The sequence below is a fragment of the Aquila chrysaetos genome, chromosome 3, assembly GCF_900496995.4.
Source record: "Aquila chrysaetos chrysaetos chromosome 3, bAquChr1.4, whole genome shotgun sequence".
NCBI classification, from domain to species: domain Eukaryota; kingdom Metazoa; phylum Chordata; class Aves; order Accipitriformes; family Accipitridae; genus Aquila; species Aquila chrysaetos.
In genome coordinates, this window is record NC_044006.1 from 69,054,721 (window position 1) to 69,075,352 (window position 20,632).

At 38.8% G+C, this 20,632-nt stretch overlaps 1 protein-coding gene across 9 annotated transcripts in view; it reads right to left on the reverse strand.

Annotated features, from left to right (window-relative positions):
- Nucleotides 1-20,632, reverse strand: part of DNAJB6 (DnaJ heat shock protein family (Hsp40) member B6) — a 123,032-nt gene that overhangs the window by 81,679 nt on the left and 20,721 nt on the right. For all 9 annotated transcript variants that reach the window (XM_041122675.1, XM_041122674.1, XM_030008220.2 and 6 more), the window contains exons 6-8: nucleotides 12,195-12,326; nucleotides 11,126-11,267; nucleotides 8,864-8,934 (exon numbers count right to left, since the gene is read on the reverse strand). In XM_041122675.1, coding sequence (XP_040978609.1) covers nucleotides 8,864-8,934; nucleotides 11,126-11,267; nucleotides 12,195-12,326 — 345 coding nt within the window. The remainder of the gene's footprint in view (nucleotides 1-8,863; nucleotides 8,935-11,125; nucleotides 11,268-12,194; nucleotides 12,327-20,632) is intronic.

Consider the following 20,632-nt stretch of genomic DNA (forward strand, 5'->3'; position numbering starts at 1 on the left):
TCACAGTTTTTATTATTTGTACAGAAAGGAGACTGCACAAAAGCTATTTTAAAGGCCAAATATTTAGTTCTCAAATATGGTTAATCTGACCACAGAAGAACTAAGACTTAGTTCTGGAGTTCCAACACTCTCCAAGCAGGATACCTTGCCCAGAAAATTAGGAAGGACTTTAGAGATACCAAGACTTTGCCACACAAGTGTTTACATTTGGTGGTTGTATGACCCAAATGCTGCTGAGTTACAATTCCAGGAATTTGCCTTTCCTCAAGATTCTCTTAGAAATAAACTTGCTTAACAAATGCAGCTCTGCATATATACAAAACCCAAATCAGCATCTACAGAGATTTTTTTCACACACACAGTTCTGTAGGAGACTCTGCTCTGGCTGTTCCCTGTAGAAATACTTTTCTGATGTATTGCAGTCTTAGGCATTTAGCGCACTACCACGGACAATCAAATTAACAAAAAGCCAGCTTTTCTCATCAGTCACTCAAAATTCAAAACACGCATACTGCTATCCATGTAAGATTTAACACACACTAAAAATAAAACCTTTACATCATTAAAACGTTGCCCATGCTTAAGAAAATGAATAGTTCATTCTGCCAAATAAAAGTTTGTCATAACATTACAGTCATTAACAAGAGCCCTTCTAATCTTCATCTCAGGAGCTGGAATTAGGCTGTCTCAAGCTCTGCAGCCTGTTGTTGGTGAGAAGACAGGAGATGCACAAGGGCTGACTGTAATGCAAATTCCCAATCCAATTCCCTGGGACAGTCATCACAGCCCTCGCCCTGGTTCCTCCTCCTCACTAACCACCCCATTTGTCCACTACAATAAAGCAACTACTTACCTTAACAGATCCAGAACGTCTTCTGCCACACGAAGTCCACTCTCGTGCACTACACATGCCAAACTGGATGCTTTAGGGCAATAGTCATCAGGCAATAATATCTGCGCCCTAGATGCACGCCTCGTCTCCTCTCTTCCAGCTACCCTGCTGCCCCGGCACCTCCCGACAGGCAAGGCGGCCTCCACACACGGCCCCAACCATCCCTCAAATTCCTTCATCACAAAAGCATCCCCCAGTCTCAAAACCACGGTAAGAAAACACGTCACGTGCATTAATGTTAAGACATCAGGAGAGGGAGGGAAGAAGCTAAGATACAGGCCATGAAGAAAGGCCTGAAGGAACACTGCGCCCTATGTTGCATCTCGATCTCTGCCCCAGGCTCCTGAGTTTCCGTTACTTCTCTGTAAAGCCCAAACACTCACTTCTCACTAAACCCTATTTTTCAGAAAGCTGTTTTTTTCATACACTGAAAGCTGGAGAAACTACTTCTCTTGGCAGGTTCTTCCAACAGTTAATCACCCATGTGTGCATGTTTATCTTCTTGTTTGAATTCGTCTAGCCTTATACAAATGTTTATACCCTTCTTCCAAACAAGGCAACCTTTAATATGCACAGTTTTATCTTACTGGTGTACGCATTTTTTTAGAATCAAACTGGAATTTGGCACACCATCCTCAGGCTGCAGAAGCACCTCCCTTGCCTGCGCTGGCAGGAACACAAGCCTTCACAGCAGCACAGAGCTTGGGCCGGCAGAGAATGGGCAAACACCCACCGCTTCTGCATTCACTGTGATAACTCGTGATCGTGTTTTCCTGATGAGAAAGGCAAAGGCCAAATGAGGAAAAAAGTCCTTGAAATTTATGTCAACAGCACAAAACAGGCTGCGTTGGTCTCCTGCCTCTCCCTTACTGGTTTCATGCCCTGCAAGTTACATTGAGAAGCGGCATCGCACCTATCAAGGACGTTAAGATTTGCCTTTCTTCTTGGGGCTAAAACATCCAGTCCCAGAAAAGACGGAAGTAGCACTAGAGGTGTTTAATGAAAGAAACATTTTGGTGGTTGTCCTAACTCAAAAGCTGAACCTCCCCAAGAGAAAAATCTTCCACCTCCTTGCATTCATTCGGGAGCTCAAAGACTGAGGGCAGGAGGTTTATGAACATTACTCATGCTTGCAGGCCATACCAGATGCACCCAAAGAGGTTTAAGTGAATTTCTAGCTCTCTAATGCTCTCCTGAACATCCAGCTCCCAGTTTGTACAGAAGAGGTGAATAACGCCCCTTCGTTATTGAAGTGCAGTACTTTTGGCGATAAGGACCCGACTGTATTTCCCCTAAGCACGCACCAGTAATAAATGTATACGTCGAGATTAGCAGACTAATTCTGGGAGGTGTCTGAGTGACTACTTAACAGGGCATGTCCAAATAAGTACCAAAGTGCTTTCTGATGAGAGGCAGTATTACTATGGAAAGCCTGGCCAAAGTCCTCTGAAGACAAAAGGCTTAGTCCTCCAACTCTGGCTAAGAGAGACTGGAGGAAAGACTGAGCCTCGGCCATGTGAGTTTTCTCCATCCTCCTCCAGAAATACTTTCATAGAGAAGTCCAAAGCAATTTTAAAACATCCATGGTCTAGCTCCCTTTGGAAGAAGAACGACGGAGACTGATACTGCAGAATATGCCCTTTCACAAAAGCAAGACACAGTACTCTGTTGCTGAGTAAGACAAAATGGCAACAGGATGACAAATTCGCATTTCATTTCTGTGAAGAGTAAAATACAGCCTCCAACTACATGCCTAGGAAAAAAGTCTGCCAGGGGTGGCTATGGTGACAGTTATGCAAATGTGTGAAAATAAGTGAGTTAATCTTACTCTATATATCAGTTACAAAGATTAACACAGACACAGCACGTATTTCTGGAGAGAAACCAAGAGACTGCTGGATCTGCCCAGCTTCTCTACCAGATGTGTCAAAGCCTCTGCAGGCTTATGATTATTTTTCCAGGTAAACTCCCCTCCTGGACCACAATTCCTTCAAGCTTGTGACTGCAACTGAGAGAAGAATTCTATTCCAGAGCTGCTGCTTTGCATCTTTAGCTGTTTTAGTAACAACTTCAAGCAACTCCGTTACAGACGCAGCCAAAATAATTCTCTCTTCTGGCCATCAGGAATGTGTGTTTCACCATTTGAATTCTATGACCAGTCACCCAGGCTGGATTCCTCTCCCATACTAGTAACTCATTCAAATAAATTTACAAATAAGAAGCAATGCAGAAGATTTCACATTTTTTAACAGTCAATAAAAGGAGGAATTGAAGCCTTCTCAATGTGCTATGTCATTTGTTGCATCACATAAGAGACTAACATTCCCTACTGTAGTCTTCACAAACTAGGTGTTAATACTGAATCTCTCTCAGAATTAACATTCAGGTGTATGAACGATTCAGCTTTATTTTGACCACTGGTAAACTAGCAGCTACAGGGGGTTTCTTCTACTTTTATGAAGTTCATTTGAAGTTGGCTGCATTGAAAAGAATAGCTGAAAGAGCTCTCATTTGTGATTCAGTATAAAGGATAAGTTATAGGGCAAAGCAAAGTTTTAAGAGTTATTACTGTAAGCCTCTAAAAATCTATTTTCTTGACTGTCAATTTTAAGTCAAGCTCAAAAATGATCTACTTTTAGTTATTTTAAAATGAACCCACAATCCTGCAAAAGCTAGCATTATTTAAAAAGCCAGAGAACTAAAGAGACATTCTACTTAATAGCATCCTTTTAATAAACTTTTTACTTATCTTCTGAATTAAATATACTTTAATCCCCACCATTACATTTCAAAGCTGACACCTTCTCAGGCAGAAGTCCTCAGCTTCCTTTATTTAGCAGATAATTAGCACTCAGGCCACCAGCACAATCTGCCTCACACCAGGACTTCATAGCTTTCAGATTTCGGCACTATCACATCCAAACTACTGCATGTATTTTAGACATGGTAAGCATGACAAGGGATATAGTATTCACGTGGGTTTTCAATTAACTTTCTACCAGCTGTTGTAAGTAAGATAACACCTAACCCAGCGCTAAGTCTGCCAGAACATAGTTTTCAGAGAAGTTTCAATGAGTTTGAATCAGCAGTCAGCTTGCATGGGTTCAGCGTTACTGCTCAGATGGTCACAGCATTTTAATTTTTTTTTTTTTTTAATCTGACAGCAGCATCTCAAAAGCGAGGCTTACTGTTTTGTGAATGCATGACCTATGTAGCAGAGTATAAACCAACCATCTTCTGCTCTAACTTTTCAGTACTGCATTTCACTCAACAACCAACTCTAGTCGAGGTATTTTTTTTTTCCAAAACCAAAGCAGATCAAGCAGTAAACCCACTAAAATTATAAATTCAAAAGGTATAGTTTGTAACATTAACAAAGTACATATGATTCATTCCAACACTATTGCAACATAAGGACCATTTCAGGTGGAAGATAAAAAGCTTTTTACTTAAGACAACCACATGAAGACAAGCAATAACAAGAAGAAAACCCAAACCATCTTTGTTGAGTACTACGCAAAGCAAGTCTACGGTCACAACTCAGTCCCAAAATAAACAAGACCAGAGGGAACACACAGTGCAAACAAGCTTCCTTGTATGTTAAAAAAAGTAAAGTTTCAAAGTTTGGGTTACTGCTGATTGGCAGACCACTGGGGTCTGTATTGCAACTACCTTGTGAGAACATCATTACTTAAAAATAAGCCTAAATACTAAGACATCCAAAAATCACAAGCAAAGACGCAGGTTTTTCCAAAAATACTATGAAATGATGCCACAAAAAGGTTAACAAGTATTCTAATACTAAGTTAAAGCTTGCACTAACATTGAGCACTTTTGAAAAGTTCTCTGACTGTAAGCACCGTACAGCTGTAGCATTCATTTTGCAATGCAACCATCTTTAGAAGTAAGCACTATCCTCTTACAATCACAGATTCAATTAAGGCAAAGTAGGAAACAAGCTTACTTTGTAAACAGAACAAAAGCAGATTCAGGAACAGAACTCATGTTTCCAAAAACAAAAAGTAAAATCTAACTGTCTTAATCGCTGGACCATCCCAGAGATGGTCTGAAACACAGAAGCACAGCTAAACACAAAAGACAGACCTCCACTTACACCTAACACCAATATACTGAAGGAGGCAAGCAAACAGGACAGCTGAACGCAAACACTGACAGAGAGATATAAAACCCTTGGGCTTAGAGATGATGGGTTTAAGTCTTTTACAATCTTGTTTTCAGCATTCTAAGACTCAGTCCATCAATTAATCACACGCTGATACAGTATACATCTTACAAATGCTATGTACACTTACTCTGCAGAGCAGCTTTGTCACTTACACCACAAAACAGCGCCTGTCATTCTCAACAGAGGTGTTGTAAGAAACAAGAACTACAATAGCTCCAGCAATTTTAAAATGCGAAGCATTCTAAGGCAAAATCCCAAACTTCTACAGTAAAGCCAAGTGAAAGGGGTAGGTGCCATGCAATCAAAAGAGAAACTTGCGTTACAGTGTATTGCACTGAAATTACTGCCATGCACGAGAGACCAAAAAGAGGCTGCACCAAGAAAAAGCATTACAAAGTTATTGTATTCTACCAATGAACTTTGAAGCAGAGCATGAAAGAGTAAGTGACTTAGCAGGTTCAAAAACTCCATCTTAGTTTTTCCAAACCACTGGAGGAAGCTTAATTTAAACAGGATGGTGTCCCTAAACATTCAAAATTAATCCCTCCTGTATGAAGAAATGGTACTTTTAATCAAACAGCACCTCTTTTTGAAAGCCACCTCATCCCACTGCACATCTGATGCCTAGCATTTGCTAGAATTAAGAACCTTTTCTGTTATTAAGTATTTTGTGCTATTTTGGCCAAAATTGAAGTTTAAGGAAATTTGCTGCCCTTGATGATCCATTACTTCCAGTGAGTAGGTTTTGTACATCCATGCAAGTCACATATTAGTAAGGAACGACAAAATTTTTCACAGGAACCTAATAACTGGGTTTTCAAGAGGAAAGAAACTCATTTCAGCAGCACAAATAAGAAGAAATTCTGAATATCTAATACATAATAGGAAGAATTTAAATTGGATCCACAGTAAACATAGAATGAGGATTCATTTTGTGTACTAAAAATGAAGTTGGATGCAAGAAGTTGCATTAAAAAAAAAGTTGGATGTGGTGTTATTTAAAAAAACAAAACAAAACCCTGTGTTCTACATAATGAAACAGGTGGAGACTATTAGGCTTAGGTCAAGTGTAAGGAGGTGGCAATTTTTTACATCTGGAACTGGAACTGCCAGTCCAATTATATACTTGGACCAAGACCATGTAACCATCCAGTTCAACAATCAGGCTGTTCAAACACTGGTGTATGGGTTTCTGCTTACTACTGTAGAAATCTTTACTGATTAATTCTGCCTTCTGCTGACTCATTTCTTCTTGTCTTTGTGTTTTGCCAGTCTCTCCTTCTACCAAGAAACTGCAGCGCTGCCATTTAATGCTGCATTTTGTCCAGCTCTGACAATATCCAGCTTCAGTGATCTGAAGGCAGAAGAGAGACTATCCAAAACACTGGTTCTTCAGCAAATTTACAGTGTTAAAAGATTTCATTATAGAACCCTGGAGTGAACTGTTTGTATATAATGCTGTGAGAAGGACCATACTTTTCTGGGTAAGATGATCTAAGGCAAGCATGTGGGTACAGATTGGCCACTAGCAGCTCTGCTATCAAAATTGTGTTCTTAACTTGAGCTAGGTAATTTAAATGTTAAAGAAGATTACCTGGGACTAAAATTGAAGGTGAACTTTGGCAGCTCAATGTAAAACCTATGGGTATCCACAGGAAGGAATTCAAACTCAACTCCAGATTGTCCTAATTTTATTTGACTCGGTTAACCAATTTTGAAGCACTTTGTACAGTTTACATAAAACTTAGAGGAGCAGACTGTGTCCTATAAATATAAACTAACATTTTTAATAACTTGAGACATCACAACAAAGCCAGATTTTGAAATAAATTGTCTGTTTAGTTACCTGGATCAAGAAGGAACATACATGGGGAAGGAAAAAACAGCATTAACAAGAAAACACTGTTTAGTTTTAAACTGAGTTTGTGCTTCTACACCAAAAACACAACACTGAAGTAACAAGAACTCTGCAAAGAACTTGAAAAGGTACATAACTTCTGTAGTCCCAAAAGCAAAGTACATATTTATTTCTTCCTCTACCTGTTATTTTGCTGGGTTCTATGAAATTAGCATTAATGGTAGAGGGACAAATATAAGAAATATTAACTTTGCTACAAATATGAATTCTGTTTTTGCAGTTTGTTAGATTGTTGGTTTGGGTTAAGTTGAATTGGTTTTCCTGCACAATAAACAAGACCAAGTCTTTTTGATGTATTTAATAATCAACGCATTTGTTAGTACCAAGCAGATGGTGTTCAGCAAGAAGGCATTAAGTGATCATTTGAAAACACCATGCTTTTTTTTTTTTTTTTTTAAAAAAAACCACTAAGCCACCTTAAAGAATTTTGTGAAGGCCAGATGTTCAAAGCTGGTGCACAGATAAAAACTGCACATCCATGATTTATGCATGAAATTACCCAGAGCCTGGCAGGTGTTAACACATGCCAATAGTTATTTGCATGCTTTCTCTATGACATAGAGAAATCAAGTCATCTTCCACTAAACTTTGAAAATCCAGTCTTAGCTACAAATTAACACTTTGCTTCACTCCATTAATTTAACAAAGTTTTTGGTTGATGACTAAAAGTAAGAGTGAGATATTTTAACACTAATACTTTTGTACAAATCTTCTTCAAAGCAATTATGTTTGTTCTCAAAACAAGCAAAAAAAAATCTTATCATTCAGAATGCCTTTTTTTAATTATTAAATATTTTCCTGTATATTTAGGTTCACTACAGATTATTTTTTGAAGCAATCTCAGAACTTAGAACTTCAGAAAACTTTTTTTAAACAGAAGGAGTTACTTTAGGCCTAGACCAAAAAAATAATGTACTAGGGCAAAAGATGGAGTTAAAGAGTCAGCCTCTGAATGCTTCTTAAAAGTAGGTGCTTCAAATACAGGTTTAGAAAAGAAATTAAATATCATGTTTTCAGACACACTGAAGAAAACATCTGCAAAGAAAAAAGGCCCTCATCCTTAAGACTGAAGAAAAAGGTGGAGGGGGGGGGGGGGGGGAAGCACTGTTTTCCCAAGTTGCCCAAATTACACACAGACACAAGAAGGTTACAAATGCCATTCATGAAAGAATGCACCACAAACATCAGCATTTATTCATTTTGAATTTTTTTTTTTTTTTTTTTTAGCAAATGACAAAAGACTCAGCTCACTGGCTTCACTTTTGTTTACCTTTTGCTTACATTACACATTTAAACATTTGTCAAAACTTACTAAATTGTCTGCATTCATGCACAACTAGAAAACAACCTTAATTTATTTAAACCAGAAATGCATTACCAGAAATGTATTAACATTGTTCACTACTAAACATTTAAAAAAAAGCTGAAATTATTAAAAAGGTTATCCTGGAAATGTTAACTTCACAGCAGACTTAAAACTACTACTTGGCTCACATTTCAAATTGTAAAAAGCAAGATTCATGCTAGTGTTAGTGTACATCTCGCCCTAGCACTACTGAAGGATCATGGTTCACCTTGATCATATATAATAAAAAGAAAAGTGCATACAGAAATTTACAACAATTTTAAGGACAAAAAATGGTCCAATTGATGTGGTCCCAACAATTAACTCAAAAGTCTATGACAAATACGAGCTTCAGTGAGCTATTTATACTACTTAAGTACGGATATACAGAAAGTTGAGTTCGTTTGAAATCTTCAAAAAATGTTCCTGTCAATCCTCAAATGGTGGCTGTTATAGCTTAAAATTTCTGTTAAATGCGTGCGTTGAATTACTTGTTATCCAAGCGTAGCAGCTGCTCCTTACCATTTATTGTTAGCGACCTTAACTGGCCATCTTCTTCAACTTCTACTCTCTCTTGTCCATTCTCAACAATTCTGTAGGACAAAAACACAGCCATTTTAAAGCACTGTAAGCAGTTTGAAAACACACACCAGACCTAAGATTTTAGATAATGAACTATAATGGAGCACTGCCTGCTTAATGCAACTGTAGTTGGCAACCTTTTGTATTTAACAGCACAGAAGCTGTAACTAGTAACCATCTGCATTCCCCCACTGATACTGCTTATTTACAGCAGGAAAATTGCTTCTGAAACTTTGAATCCTCCAGCTTGTAGAGTTCACAGTTACAGCTGTCACCTCATACATTGTCACAGCTGTACTGACACTACAGACTATTATCTAGAACTAACTGTCTTTTGACAGATCAACTGTACAATCTGGACGATGCATTTAGTACCTACCCGTTCGTTAAATGCATAATATTCTAGACCCAATGACAGTTTTGCATGATGTAAGGCACGCAAGACAGTCTTTAATCCACTTCTAATTTGATCAGAGCAATTAATTTGGAGACCTACTGTATACCAAGTTTATGACCAGCAAAATACGTTGCAAAATTTAAGTATCCCTGACTGGAAGGAGAGATTATTAAAGACCTCTGTGGGTTTGGGCTTTTTTTTTTGTTTTAGAAATGGGAAGATAAGGAATGTTTAAATTATTTTCAGAACATTAAATATATGCCTAAATTTTAACTATCTGGGAATTCTCTCCTCATGATTCAAATGAGGAAACCACATGGATGATTACGAATTTTTCTAGAGATCAGACTTACTGAAGAGAATACACCCATATTAAAAACAGAGTAAATGGCTTCTTGCCTGAAGCAAAGTATTACTCAGAGAAGATTTTCACTGGGTATGCTGGGATATGAATCTTCTTTAGACTTAGCCACCTTGTCAGCAGACATTCTACAAAGTAACAGGACTTCTCGGAGACAGTAAACATGTCTTCCTAGATGTGGCTAACCACATTTCTTGCTTCTCCCCCCGGTTTCTAAATATGCTAACATAAGATATGACAGCAGCATACCTGATTTAGTCTATTTTTTAATACTAAAACAAACACGGTGCCTTATCTTCTTTTGCATAAATACTTTCTTTGGTGTCTCTCACCTGGTACAATTCCCTCAAAAGTGGGCAGTTTTCAGATTTTTCTGGAATACACTCACAGAAAAACATCATGACCACAACAGCATGTGATGACAAAGGCTGCATTTAAGTGGTCAAGACGACAGGATCTCTCCAGTATAATAGGACACAGAAGAACCTTGCATTTCAAAGTACAGGACACAAGTTACCAAACAAAAAAATTGGCTTTCCCTTGCTTTTCTGTAAATTTTTTTTATAAAGTACTGAAATTACATTTAACTACCTGTTCAGTACTCCTGCAACTTACTGATCATAATGTTCCATGTAGGTTACTCTATAGTTAATATCTGGGTTTCCCAAATGCAGTGATTTCCCTATCACAAGCATGAAATAGTGAGAAGGTACACTATGTGCAGTACTTGAAAATTCACTTTCCAAACAGGAAACATATTCTCCAAAGCAAGTTTCAGTTGCTTATTTGACTTAACAGATATAGGAAAATTACTTTACACAAAAACTTCACTCAAACACTGCCTAGAAAAGCAAACTAGAGCAGATGTTAGGGAAAACTGTTTCAAGTTTCATAGTGTCTGCAAAATTAAAAGTCCTCCCAATCCCCAGTTGAAAGCTTCACAATCAACAGAAACCAAGCGCACTTTTCCCTTCCAGAAGCTCAAGCTGACTTGGCAGGCAGTAGTCAAGGACCATAATAAAAGATCCATCACTACACTGGAGGCTCTGGAGGCCTGCAAGAGCTCCATTGCCAGGTCCCTTCCAAATAGCAAACAAGTTGCAACCTTCATTTTTTGTCAGAGCAGTTCTGAAAGCAGGTCTTACACATCTGAACCCTCCTCGACTATCAGGAGTTTACCATCTTCCCCATTTTCACATGCTACAGCTTTAAGTAATTCAGCAATGCCAAGAAGAGTCAGAGAATCCAACAAAACTTTTCAAATTTTTTTAAGCATTCAGAGAAATCCAAGTAAGGTGATGACCACAACAGCAACAGTAAAAATACATATACATACATGTATCACTATATTTATGTGTGTATATATAGTATATTTAAATACATGTATTTATAGCTATGCATGTCTCTACATGTAGTTTCATACAAATGTATTTATATCACTTACCTCTTTGTAGTAATTTTTCTGCCATTAACTATTTTTGTTGAGGTTGATACTGATTTGAAGTTACCCATTCCACTGCCACCAAATGACGTAGAGGAGAACGAAGTAAGTCCTCCGTGTCCCAGTGAACCAAACGAAGTAAAACCTATTGGGAAAGAAGGTATTTGACTAAAAATGTATTTTTGCATGATCATGGAATCCAAGTTTATCATTCACTCAGACTACATCCTAGCTTCAGGATGCCCTTAGGTGGTTGCATCAATACAGTATCAGTGACTAAATGGCATTAAACACCAGGGTGAGAATAAAAACATGGCTCCAGCCCCATCAATTTCTGCCATACGGACCCATAGTTCAAATTTCAAATGCACAGCATTGTCCAAAAACCATTCGCCATCTCCTTCTCTGAAGAAAAGGCATTCAGGCCTGTCTGCTGAACTTAAACCATTATATCATTCTTGCCACTCAAGGTAAAGCTAGTAACTTTAATGGATCTGATTTTTTGCTTTAATGTAGATGTTGGGATGCCCTGAGTTAGCAGACACAAGTAGTTCTGTATCACTAACATCCAACTAATACCCAGAATCTTAACACTTGAAAGGATACTGACTACCAGCAACTCTCAGCAACCTCTGAGATACAGACATCAGCATTCAAACTGACTACCCCAAAACTGATACTAAGTAGTACCATGGGTTTTAGGCACACATTTTTCCAGTGTATTTTCAGGACCTTAAATAAAAGCCATCATACCCTCAATACCTAAAAGCAAACAGAAAAAAAACAATTTTAAAGCTATAAAAAAAAACCCTGTAGCACCAAAATTAAGAACACAAAAAGCTCTACCTCCTACAGTTCTGTTTACTTTTCATGAACTTTCAAGTAGACCAAATACTGTAACTATAGCTTTATTTACATTCAGACTTTACAGAGAACAGCTTAATTTAAAAAAAGCAGCCTCAGAATTCCCTGAATGAAGGAGGCAACTTTTAAAAAAGTATTTATCAGCTTATTATATTGAGATCCTTTGTAAACCAAAACTGCATTCCTTGTTAAACGTTGTGATATTTACCTGTGTCAAATGAAGAAAAACCGCTGCCAAAAGCAGGGAATCCACCAAAGGCAGAGAAAAATGATCCACCACCTCTGCTTCTGCTTCCCCTTGGACCCCGCCTGCCCCCGAAGAAGTCCTCAAAAGGGTCTTCTACAAAAGAGAAGACAACATTTAAGAGGTCAATATTACTGAGTAATTTTGTATTTAATCATTAGGATTCTTCATTAAAAGAAGAAATTTCCTGTTACAGATAAGATTCTTCCTTTGAAATACTTGATGCTACTGAATTCAACAGTCCACCAAAAAGGCAATTCCTATGCTCCTTCTGGACTAAATTCTGTCTCAGTTTTGGATAGTTAAAAATAATTATAAAAAATGTCCTTATTTTAGCTCTTTAGTATTAAAAAACAGTAAACCTAATGTAAATGCTCTTACATTTTTCGGTATAATAAAACTGACAAGAGCTACAGAAACAGTATTATTTCCACCACATGCTCATATAGCATAATACACTAGAGGTATGATAAAAAATGAAATCAGTATTTATTTGAAGCTAACTATGTCCAGTCAGTTAGCATTTGACAGATTTAACACTCTTCAGATGCATAATCATGATCTCTACACACCAAGTCACCATAAGGGAAATCCTTCAGCTGTTCTACAGAACTTACTGTTGCCAGGCTAAGGTCAGGCTCTTAGAATTCGAATTTAACAAATCTTAAAATATTACACACAGGTACGTGAACTTCCTAGCTTATTTTTATTCAAGATTTATTGTGGATCACCATGATGAGGTCTCTGACAAGTAACTTCCAGATAGGTTATATCAATTATTGAAATATAAAAACAGCAGCCAGGGACTCATGACTCAAAGTGTTCAAAGTGTTTATTTTAGCACTTGCCACATCAGACACTTCAAACACGTATTCTGATGCACGTTTAGGCAGCAAAGTATGGAAGTTTACACACAATGTCCCAAACAGGCATTTGGTCCCTACCAAGCAGGAGGAAGAGGGGAGAAATAGAGAAAGGGGGTCATGGTTAAAATGCTATTTCAAATTCAAGTACAACTGTTATGTCATTCAGAACAGCTAGCTATTGTTCCATCCACATCAGGAAGACAATAGTCTCTTTCAAAAAAAAAAAAAAGGGGGGGGGGGGCGCGGACAGGCGGACGACCAGACACCTGTACAAGCAATCCTTATTTACTTTAACACATTTTCCTAAAAAATAGTTATTGCTAGAATTATCTGAAAACTGCTTTTCACTAGTGCTCTTAAAAAAAAGAACGACATATAAAATTGCAATCATATAACAGATACTCAATAAACATAATACTTGCATTAAAATCAGAAATGTTTAGGAACTTCAACTATTCTCTCCATCAATCACAACTCTCCCAAAATCAGTGTTGTACAGTACCAACTATTTCACCACGCTTTACAAGTGGGGACTCAATATTGAAAGAGAACAGTCTGAAACACTGCTCAGGATAAGCTCTTGCTGAAAAATGCAGAAACTGGTGATAGCAGCAATAGAAGTATGAAAGCAAGGAAAGACTCTTATAACTGCATGACTGCTTCAGAACTACAAATTGACAAAGCAAAGGTCAGAAACACAGTATTTATTCCACCTTTGGTACCCCCACAAAAATCCAAGCTGATTTATGATAAATCACCAAGTTAATGCAATAGTGACAATACTAAAGCAATCAATATGATAATAAAAAGGTATTAGTAACCATCTGGTTTATGTGCAATTACTTAACAAAAGTGAAATGTCACAACGTATTTATGCTGAACAAAGGCAGCTGCTGAGGTTCAGACACATACTCCCCATTAGCAGAGACATAAAATGCCAAGAACAACAAAAAAAATAACCCCATTCTTCCCCTAGCTTCCACAGTTATTGATAAAACAAGGCAGGACCAAACTTTTACCTTACATACACTAGACAAGCAAGTGGTAAGATTTTTTTCTACCTCAGGTGGTTTTTTGTTTTGTGTTTTTTTTTCCATGTAGAACAAGTTTTCTTCAATATAAAGATGACTTGTTATTACCTTTTAAACAACAGAAATTAAACCAATGCTAGGGCATGGAAATATGGGAACCTACCACCAAAATTACTGTTTCCAAAACAAGCACTATGCCCTTTTAAAAGAGGCAAATTTTTGTCAGACTACTGTATCAGGTAGCAAGTAAAACCACTGCAATTGTTTTGTCCAATTTGTGGAGTGACCAATTTTGCTAGTGACTCATAAGTTGGTTATGAAGGTCATTCACTCACGTGTACAAATGTTCTATATTATATTACTCCCACTGTTAAGCTTTCTATTTATAGTCCAATTTTTCTTGTTACCTGGAGTTTGAATAAAAACAAAACAACCTACCATGTAAGCTTTGAGTTTTTAATCTCCCACAGTATATCAGCCTATTGTGCAAGTGAATCTCTCCTTCTCGGCACAACAGCAGCAGAAACACAAAGGTTTTTACGGGAGGATCACAGAATCTCCCAGAGATCCCTGCTATCAACCCAGCTTCTAAATGGCTTATTGCCTGCTCCTAACCACACTAAAACCTACCCAAGACTTGGACATGCCTTATTAGCCTTTGGCAACCCTACGCACCAAAGAAATAGGTCAGCATTCTGTATTAGCAAATGTTCTAGCCTCAGGTGACTTCTGTTAGCAGCCCTACTAATAATCCTCCAGTGCTCTTCCAGTAATTCTCTGCAGTAAGAAAGATACTCAAACCACTCTACCGCAATGGACTGCGGAATGCTCAGCAAGATGGATTATGCAGAGACAGGACAACGGGTAGGACTTCCCTGAGGGAATATTTCTTACTATCCTGACAGCCATCCAGGTACAGCATGCAAGAAAAAAAAAATATGGCAAAAACATTGAGGAGAGAAGGCAGCAGGAGGCTTCTGCATTATCTTTTGTTGTATGCACCACCAAATACACATTAATATAGCAACCTCACAACTACTCAGACCCTGTTTATGCTTTTAGTCCCTAAATTAGGATGATTAATGGTACCACTCAGCAAAATAATAACATTTCAGCCTGGTAGGTCTATTTTTGTGATTTAGCAGAACCTTTCCATGCACGATAACCTTTTCACATAGATGGCGTTTTCCAAACAGTTCAAATGACAATATCAGGGTGTTGGGTTTTTTTAATGACTGCTCTTATGATAGTAATTTTGGTGTTTACAATCCATGTAATTTTCTTATTGAATGTTAGAAGCACATCAGATCAACAAAATTAAACAGTAAAAAAACCCAACCCATAAGTGAAGGGCTTTCTAAAAAGGGAAAATACTATATAAATACTATACAACTTAAAAGCTTCAAAAAACTGAAATGCTAGACTAGTGTCACCTCAGAGTATTACTAAATACTGTTTGGAGATAAATTCACAGTTTATTCTAATCTGGGTATTACCAGAAGCGTATGGGAAGACAGAGTATCAGATTCAGTTTCAACCAAAGTGTTGGAATACACTTCTGACAGAAGTTGTGGTGTCAAAACAGCAAAGATCAAGAGAGAACAAAAGGTGAGAAATTTCAAGGAAGCCAGTGAGACAGACTTCTAATATATCAACAACAGCAGATGACGTGAAGCTTTTGGGGGAAAAAGCAAAAGCTGAAGCAAAGAACTCATGGTAGCCTGTTACCAAAAAAAAGACAAAATTAAGGACTTTAGTACTCTTCCTGTTACTAGATAGGAAGACTGCAGTTTCAGAAGCCAAAAAGTTAATGCAAAGGTTGGAACACAAAGCCCCCAGCAACACAAAAGATTGTACACTAACAAACCCACCTGACAATGCTTACATAAGAGAATTCCAAAAGAATTTACTTTATTTGGAAAAGTCTTTGCTAATTCAGATGCAGCAACTGCCTTGTTCCCCTGGGTAAAACATTAAACCTGCTTACTGCAAACCACGGAATCCTACCTTGCTTTTCTGTACTCACAGGAAAAGAATTTCACCTCTAAACAAGTAAAATAACAACTACTATAATAAATATCTCACTGCAGTTCAAAATAAGGTAGGTCATGAACCCCCCCACTCTGAGGAATCCTCAGCTGCAACACAGAAACAGGATTTTCTCCCTTTCAGCAGTATAAACCAATTGCAGAATACTACTTAAAAGATGTGATTGCTCTCCTTTCCTGCCTTGTAATCATGGAACCAAATGACAAGTTGCATTAATTCATTGATCCAAAAGAAAACACTGAGTGTTTGCATTGTTAGCTTTCTGTTGCATCCACAAGCTAATCTGACTCTGTACTGGTAAGACTGGCGTATCTGAAAGAAAATGGGCAGGAAAGCACCATACAAGGGAGGAAAGAAGGCAAACCCCAGAATATCTACATTTGAAGCAGTCCACAATTCAGATAAACTTCATGAAATTCATTATATCAATTTAAGGCATTAGCTGAAACCACAACACACTATAAACTAAAAGTGCCACATCTCCTATGGCAGTCACTTCTACCATGACACTTGTACCCTGGCAGCTGCTTGGGGAACCAGATCAGGAACTGATCAGCTGAAAAGAGCATCTCCAGATGAAAAGAAGTTCAGCCACATGAATTCTTCGCTACAGTTCACAGCGTGACTGTAAAAGCAACTGTGCTGGTTATGAGGAAGACAGCAGGAAGAAGAGCCCAAGGGTCAAAAGCAGCACAGGAAGATGCTTTCAGCCATAGAACAGTGCTATCCCTGATGAAAGTGTTGAGCACATTCCAGTGCAATGCCATCATTCACATCCAGAAAATCAGAAGTGTTGAGATAAACTGTGCACCGTCAACAAATGTTCTCATACGCACACACTGCTGCAGCCAGAGATGTTGATAATCTTATAGGAACAGTACGCAAAGGAACATTACCCTGTAAAAACAGGATCACTGCTCAGTCACCACTCACTGGACTACCCTTACAACCAATGATCTTTGTTTCCTTTATTCTTTGCAATCAGAGCTACACTATCACCTCTGCCAAAACATGACACACGAGCTGAATGCCCTTATTGCAGATGCAGGAGGATGACACTGTAGCTGTCTATTGGGTTTGCATGGCAAGGCTTTGGTAGCTGGGGACTACAGGGATGGCTTCTGTGAGAAGCTGCTAGAAGCTTCCCCTACATCCACTAGAGCCAATGCCAGCCGGCTTCAAGACCGACCCGCCAAAGAGAGGAGTGAGAACATGTGAAAGACCAAGGTCAGTGCAGAAGGAGAGGCAGGAGGTGCTCCAGGCGCCGGAGCAGAGATTCCCCTGCAGCCCGTGGGGAAGACCATGGTGAGGCAGGCTGTCCCCCTGCAGCCCAGGGAGGTTCCACAGGGGAGCAGATCTCCACCTGCAGTCCGGGGAGGACCCCACGCCGGAGCAGGTGGGTGCCCGAAGGAGGCTGTGACCCCGTGGGAAGCCCACACCAGAGCAGGTTCCTGGCAGGACCTGTGGCCCCATGGAGAGAGGAGCCCATGCTGGAGCAGGTTTTCTGGCAGGACTTGTGACCCCGCGGGGGATCCATGCTGGAGCAGGCTGTGCCTGAAGGACTGCAGCCCAGGGAAGGGACCCACGCTGGAGCAGCTCATGAAGAACTGCGGCCCATGGGAAGGACTCACGTTGGAGAAGTTCATGGAGAACTGTCTCCCACAGAAGGGACCCCACACCGGAGCAGGGGACAAGTGAGGAGTCCTGCCCCTGAGGAGGAAGGAGCGGCAGAGATAACGTGTGATGAACTGACCACAACCCCCATTCCCCGTCCCCCTGTCTGTGCCACTGGGGGGGTAGGTAGAGAATCCAGGAGTGAAGTATGCCCAGGAAGAAGGAAGGGGTGGAGGGAAGGTGGTTTATGATTTGGTTTTATTTCTCATTGCCCTACTCTGATTTGATTGGTAATAAGTTGATTTTCTCCGAGTAGAGTCTTTTTTGCCCATGACAGTAATTGGCAAGTGATCTCTCCCTGTCCTTATCTCAGCTTGTGAGCCTTTCGTTACATTTTCTCTCCCCTGTCCAGCTGAGGGGGGGAGTGATAGAGCAGCTTTGGTGGGCACGCCCTACATAAAGAGGCAGTCAAACTCAACGACATTGAGTATTACAGTCTGCAGTGTTTCAGTAAGCAGAGGCAGTATAGGCTGCCTGTCTGCCATCATTGCCTTATTTCAAAAGCATACTGTAAGTGACTTTATAGATCATGCCAGGAAAGAGTCTGAAATGCAGGTCTGAATAATGTGTTTATGCAAAGGGCTACAGATATATGATACATACAATAAAATAGAATTCTTGGAGTAGGTATTTCTATCTTGTCTTCTATTTGAAAAAAGTTTCAAAGATGCAGATTTGCAGTAAATACACACAGAACCTCATTCTACAGCTCTGGAGTGTACCCAGGTGCAAAAAACTACATTATCATAACTAGGCAGGCCACAGAAACCTGTAAGCACTTTTGCATGGATATATTTTCTTCGTTATCTACAAAATAAGCATACTGTTGATGCCACTTACTCAGAAGAGACACTAACATGCTGTTGCAAGCACTGTTGATTCACCTGCCTCGAGTGTTTCAGCATGGTCTTTTATAATTGCTCCCTTCCACAAATTAGGTGTCAAACATGTTTGTCCCACTTACTTAAGAAAGTTTACCAGCAGAAGCATTTTAAAGTCTTTCTAATGGTATATAGCAGAGATCCTGGAATTAGTAATTTTCTAGAAAAAGGAGACTTACAACATTACCTTTGAATGCCATCTATACCATAATTACAAAGATGCTAGAGTACAGCAAGTCCAACTCTAATCAGCACTTCATATTTACGAAATTAATGCCCAAATGTTCAGGCATACCTTAAAAATGAAGGAATCTTCCACTACCATTGTAGGATCTGCTCTTCTTGTGCAATGTTAAGTATTAGTCCTCTGACCAATTTAACCAGCTAGCCATCCAAGAAAACCAAACCAAACCATTTTCATGGGGACTAACAAACTGAACTGGCTTGGGATGCCCGAGACAAACTTCATCTTCAGCCAGCATGCTATCAGACAGCTTCTCAATTATCTAGTGGGACATTAGTCAAACATTAAAGTTTTCAGACAGACAGACATGAGAATTTGGAGCAAGGCCTCCTCCCTTTCAGCAGCAGAAGCTATATATTAGCCACCCATGGAGCCACAGCATTACTTATTCCTGTTTGATAATGCTGTCTGGGTGAGACAATTCCTGTGTTTCAAAAACCTTCTTCAAACCTATCAAGTTACTTCTGAAAAATTCATAGTAGTGAGATTTGGACCATTCAGTGGATAATTATGATCTAAGACTGGTGCTTATGAAATACAACTGTGCACATTCATACCAAAGCAAAGAATGTACATGCAAATCTCTGAGCACTTCATAAATTGCACCAAAGCTGCAAATTTATGTCAACAAAAGATTAATTACAAAGAGGACAATGTTGTGCAAGATAGATTTAATTGAAAGGCATCTCCATTTTCAGTTTCAAGAACCCATCTAACAAATACATTCTGCATTCGAACACCTAAATGTCATAATTATCAGGAATTTATTACATGTGGATTAAAACCATGATCTGACTCTTATGCAAAGCTTTTGCCCCAGCAAGACAATTTTATGTCCTTGAGACAAAAAGGTTGAAGCTATCCCATTCCTAAACAACATCCTAAAACACAGACCATGTAAAATAGAGTTTGCAATGATTATTGCACATAAGATTTTCCTCTTTCTTGTTAGATGAAGACTGTTTAGCCTGGATGCTTAAAGTAACTCAGTATATTTTTCCAGAACACTCATGCTTCATTTTATGTAATCGATATTACAGCAGTCAATCTGCAGTAATTCTCTTGTTTGATGGAACCAAACAACATACCATATAACTAGCTAGTTTATGTTCTCTGTGACAAATATTTATATCTAGCTACCCACATAAAGGTGTTAAGTTTAGTTTTCCCTTTGGTTTCCAAGAGTATAGATTTTTTAAATACCACATAAACCAGGTAACTAGAATTCTCAAGGGAAAACTCCACAGAATGTATATGTTTTATATGCATCATCTGGTATTAAATTTAGATTAAAATACATCGTAAATTCTACTTCATAAACTAAGAAAAACATTTAAGACATTTATAAAATACCATCTCAGAAGGTACACTGAGAATACTGAAGTATTTAGGAACTATAGCAAAACCGTCAAGATTATAATCTATGTTGAAAGAGACTCCACAAACAGACTTCTCTCTGACATCAAAGTCTAGAGAGGGCATCCATCTGGAGCAATTTATCACGTCACATTATTAACACATTCTACCACAGAGAAAAGCATGGTTCCTTGTAGGATTCATTTAACTAGACATACAGGCATCTAAAGCTGTTTGAAATGCCCTGAAACATCGTGTCAAACTTCTAGATACTGCTGCTGGAGGATACTGGTCTGCTGTA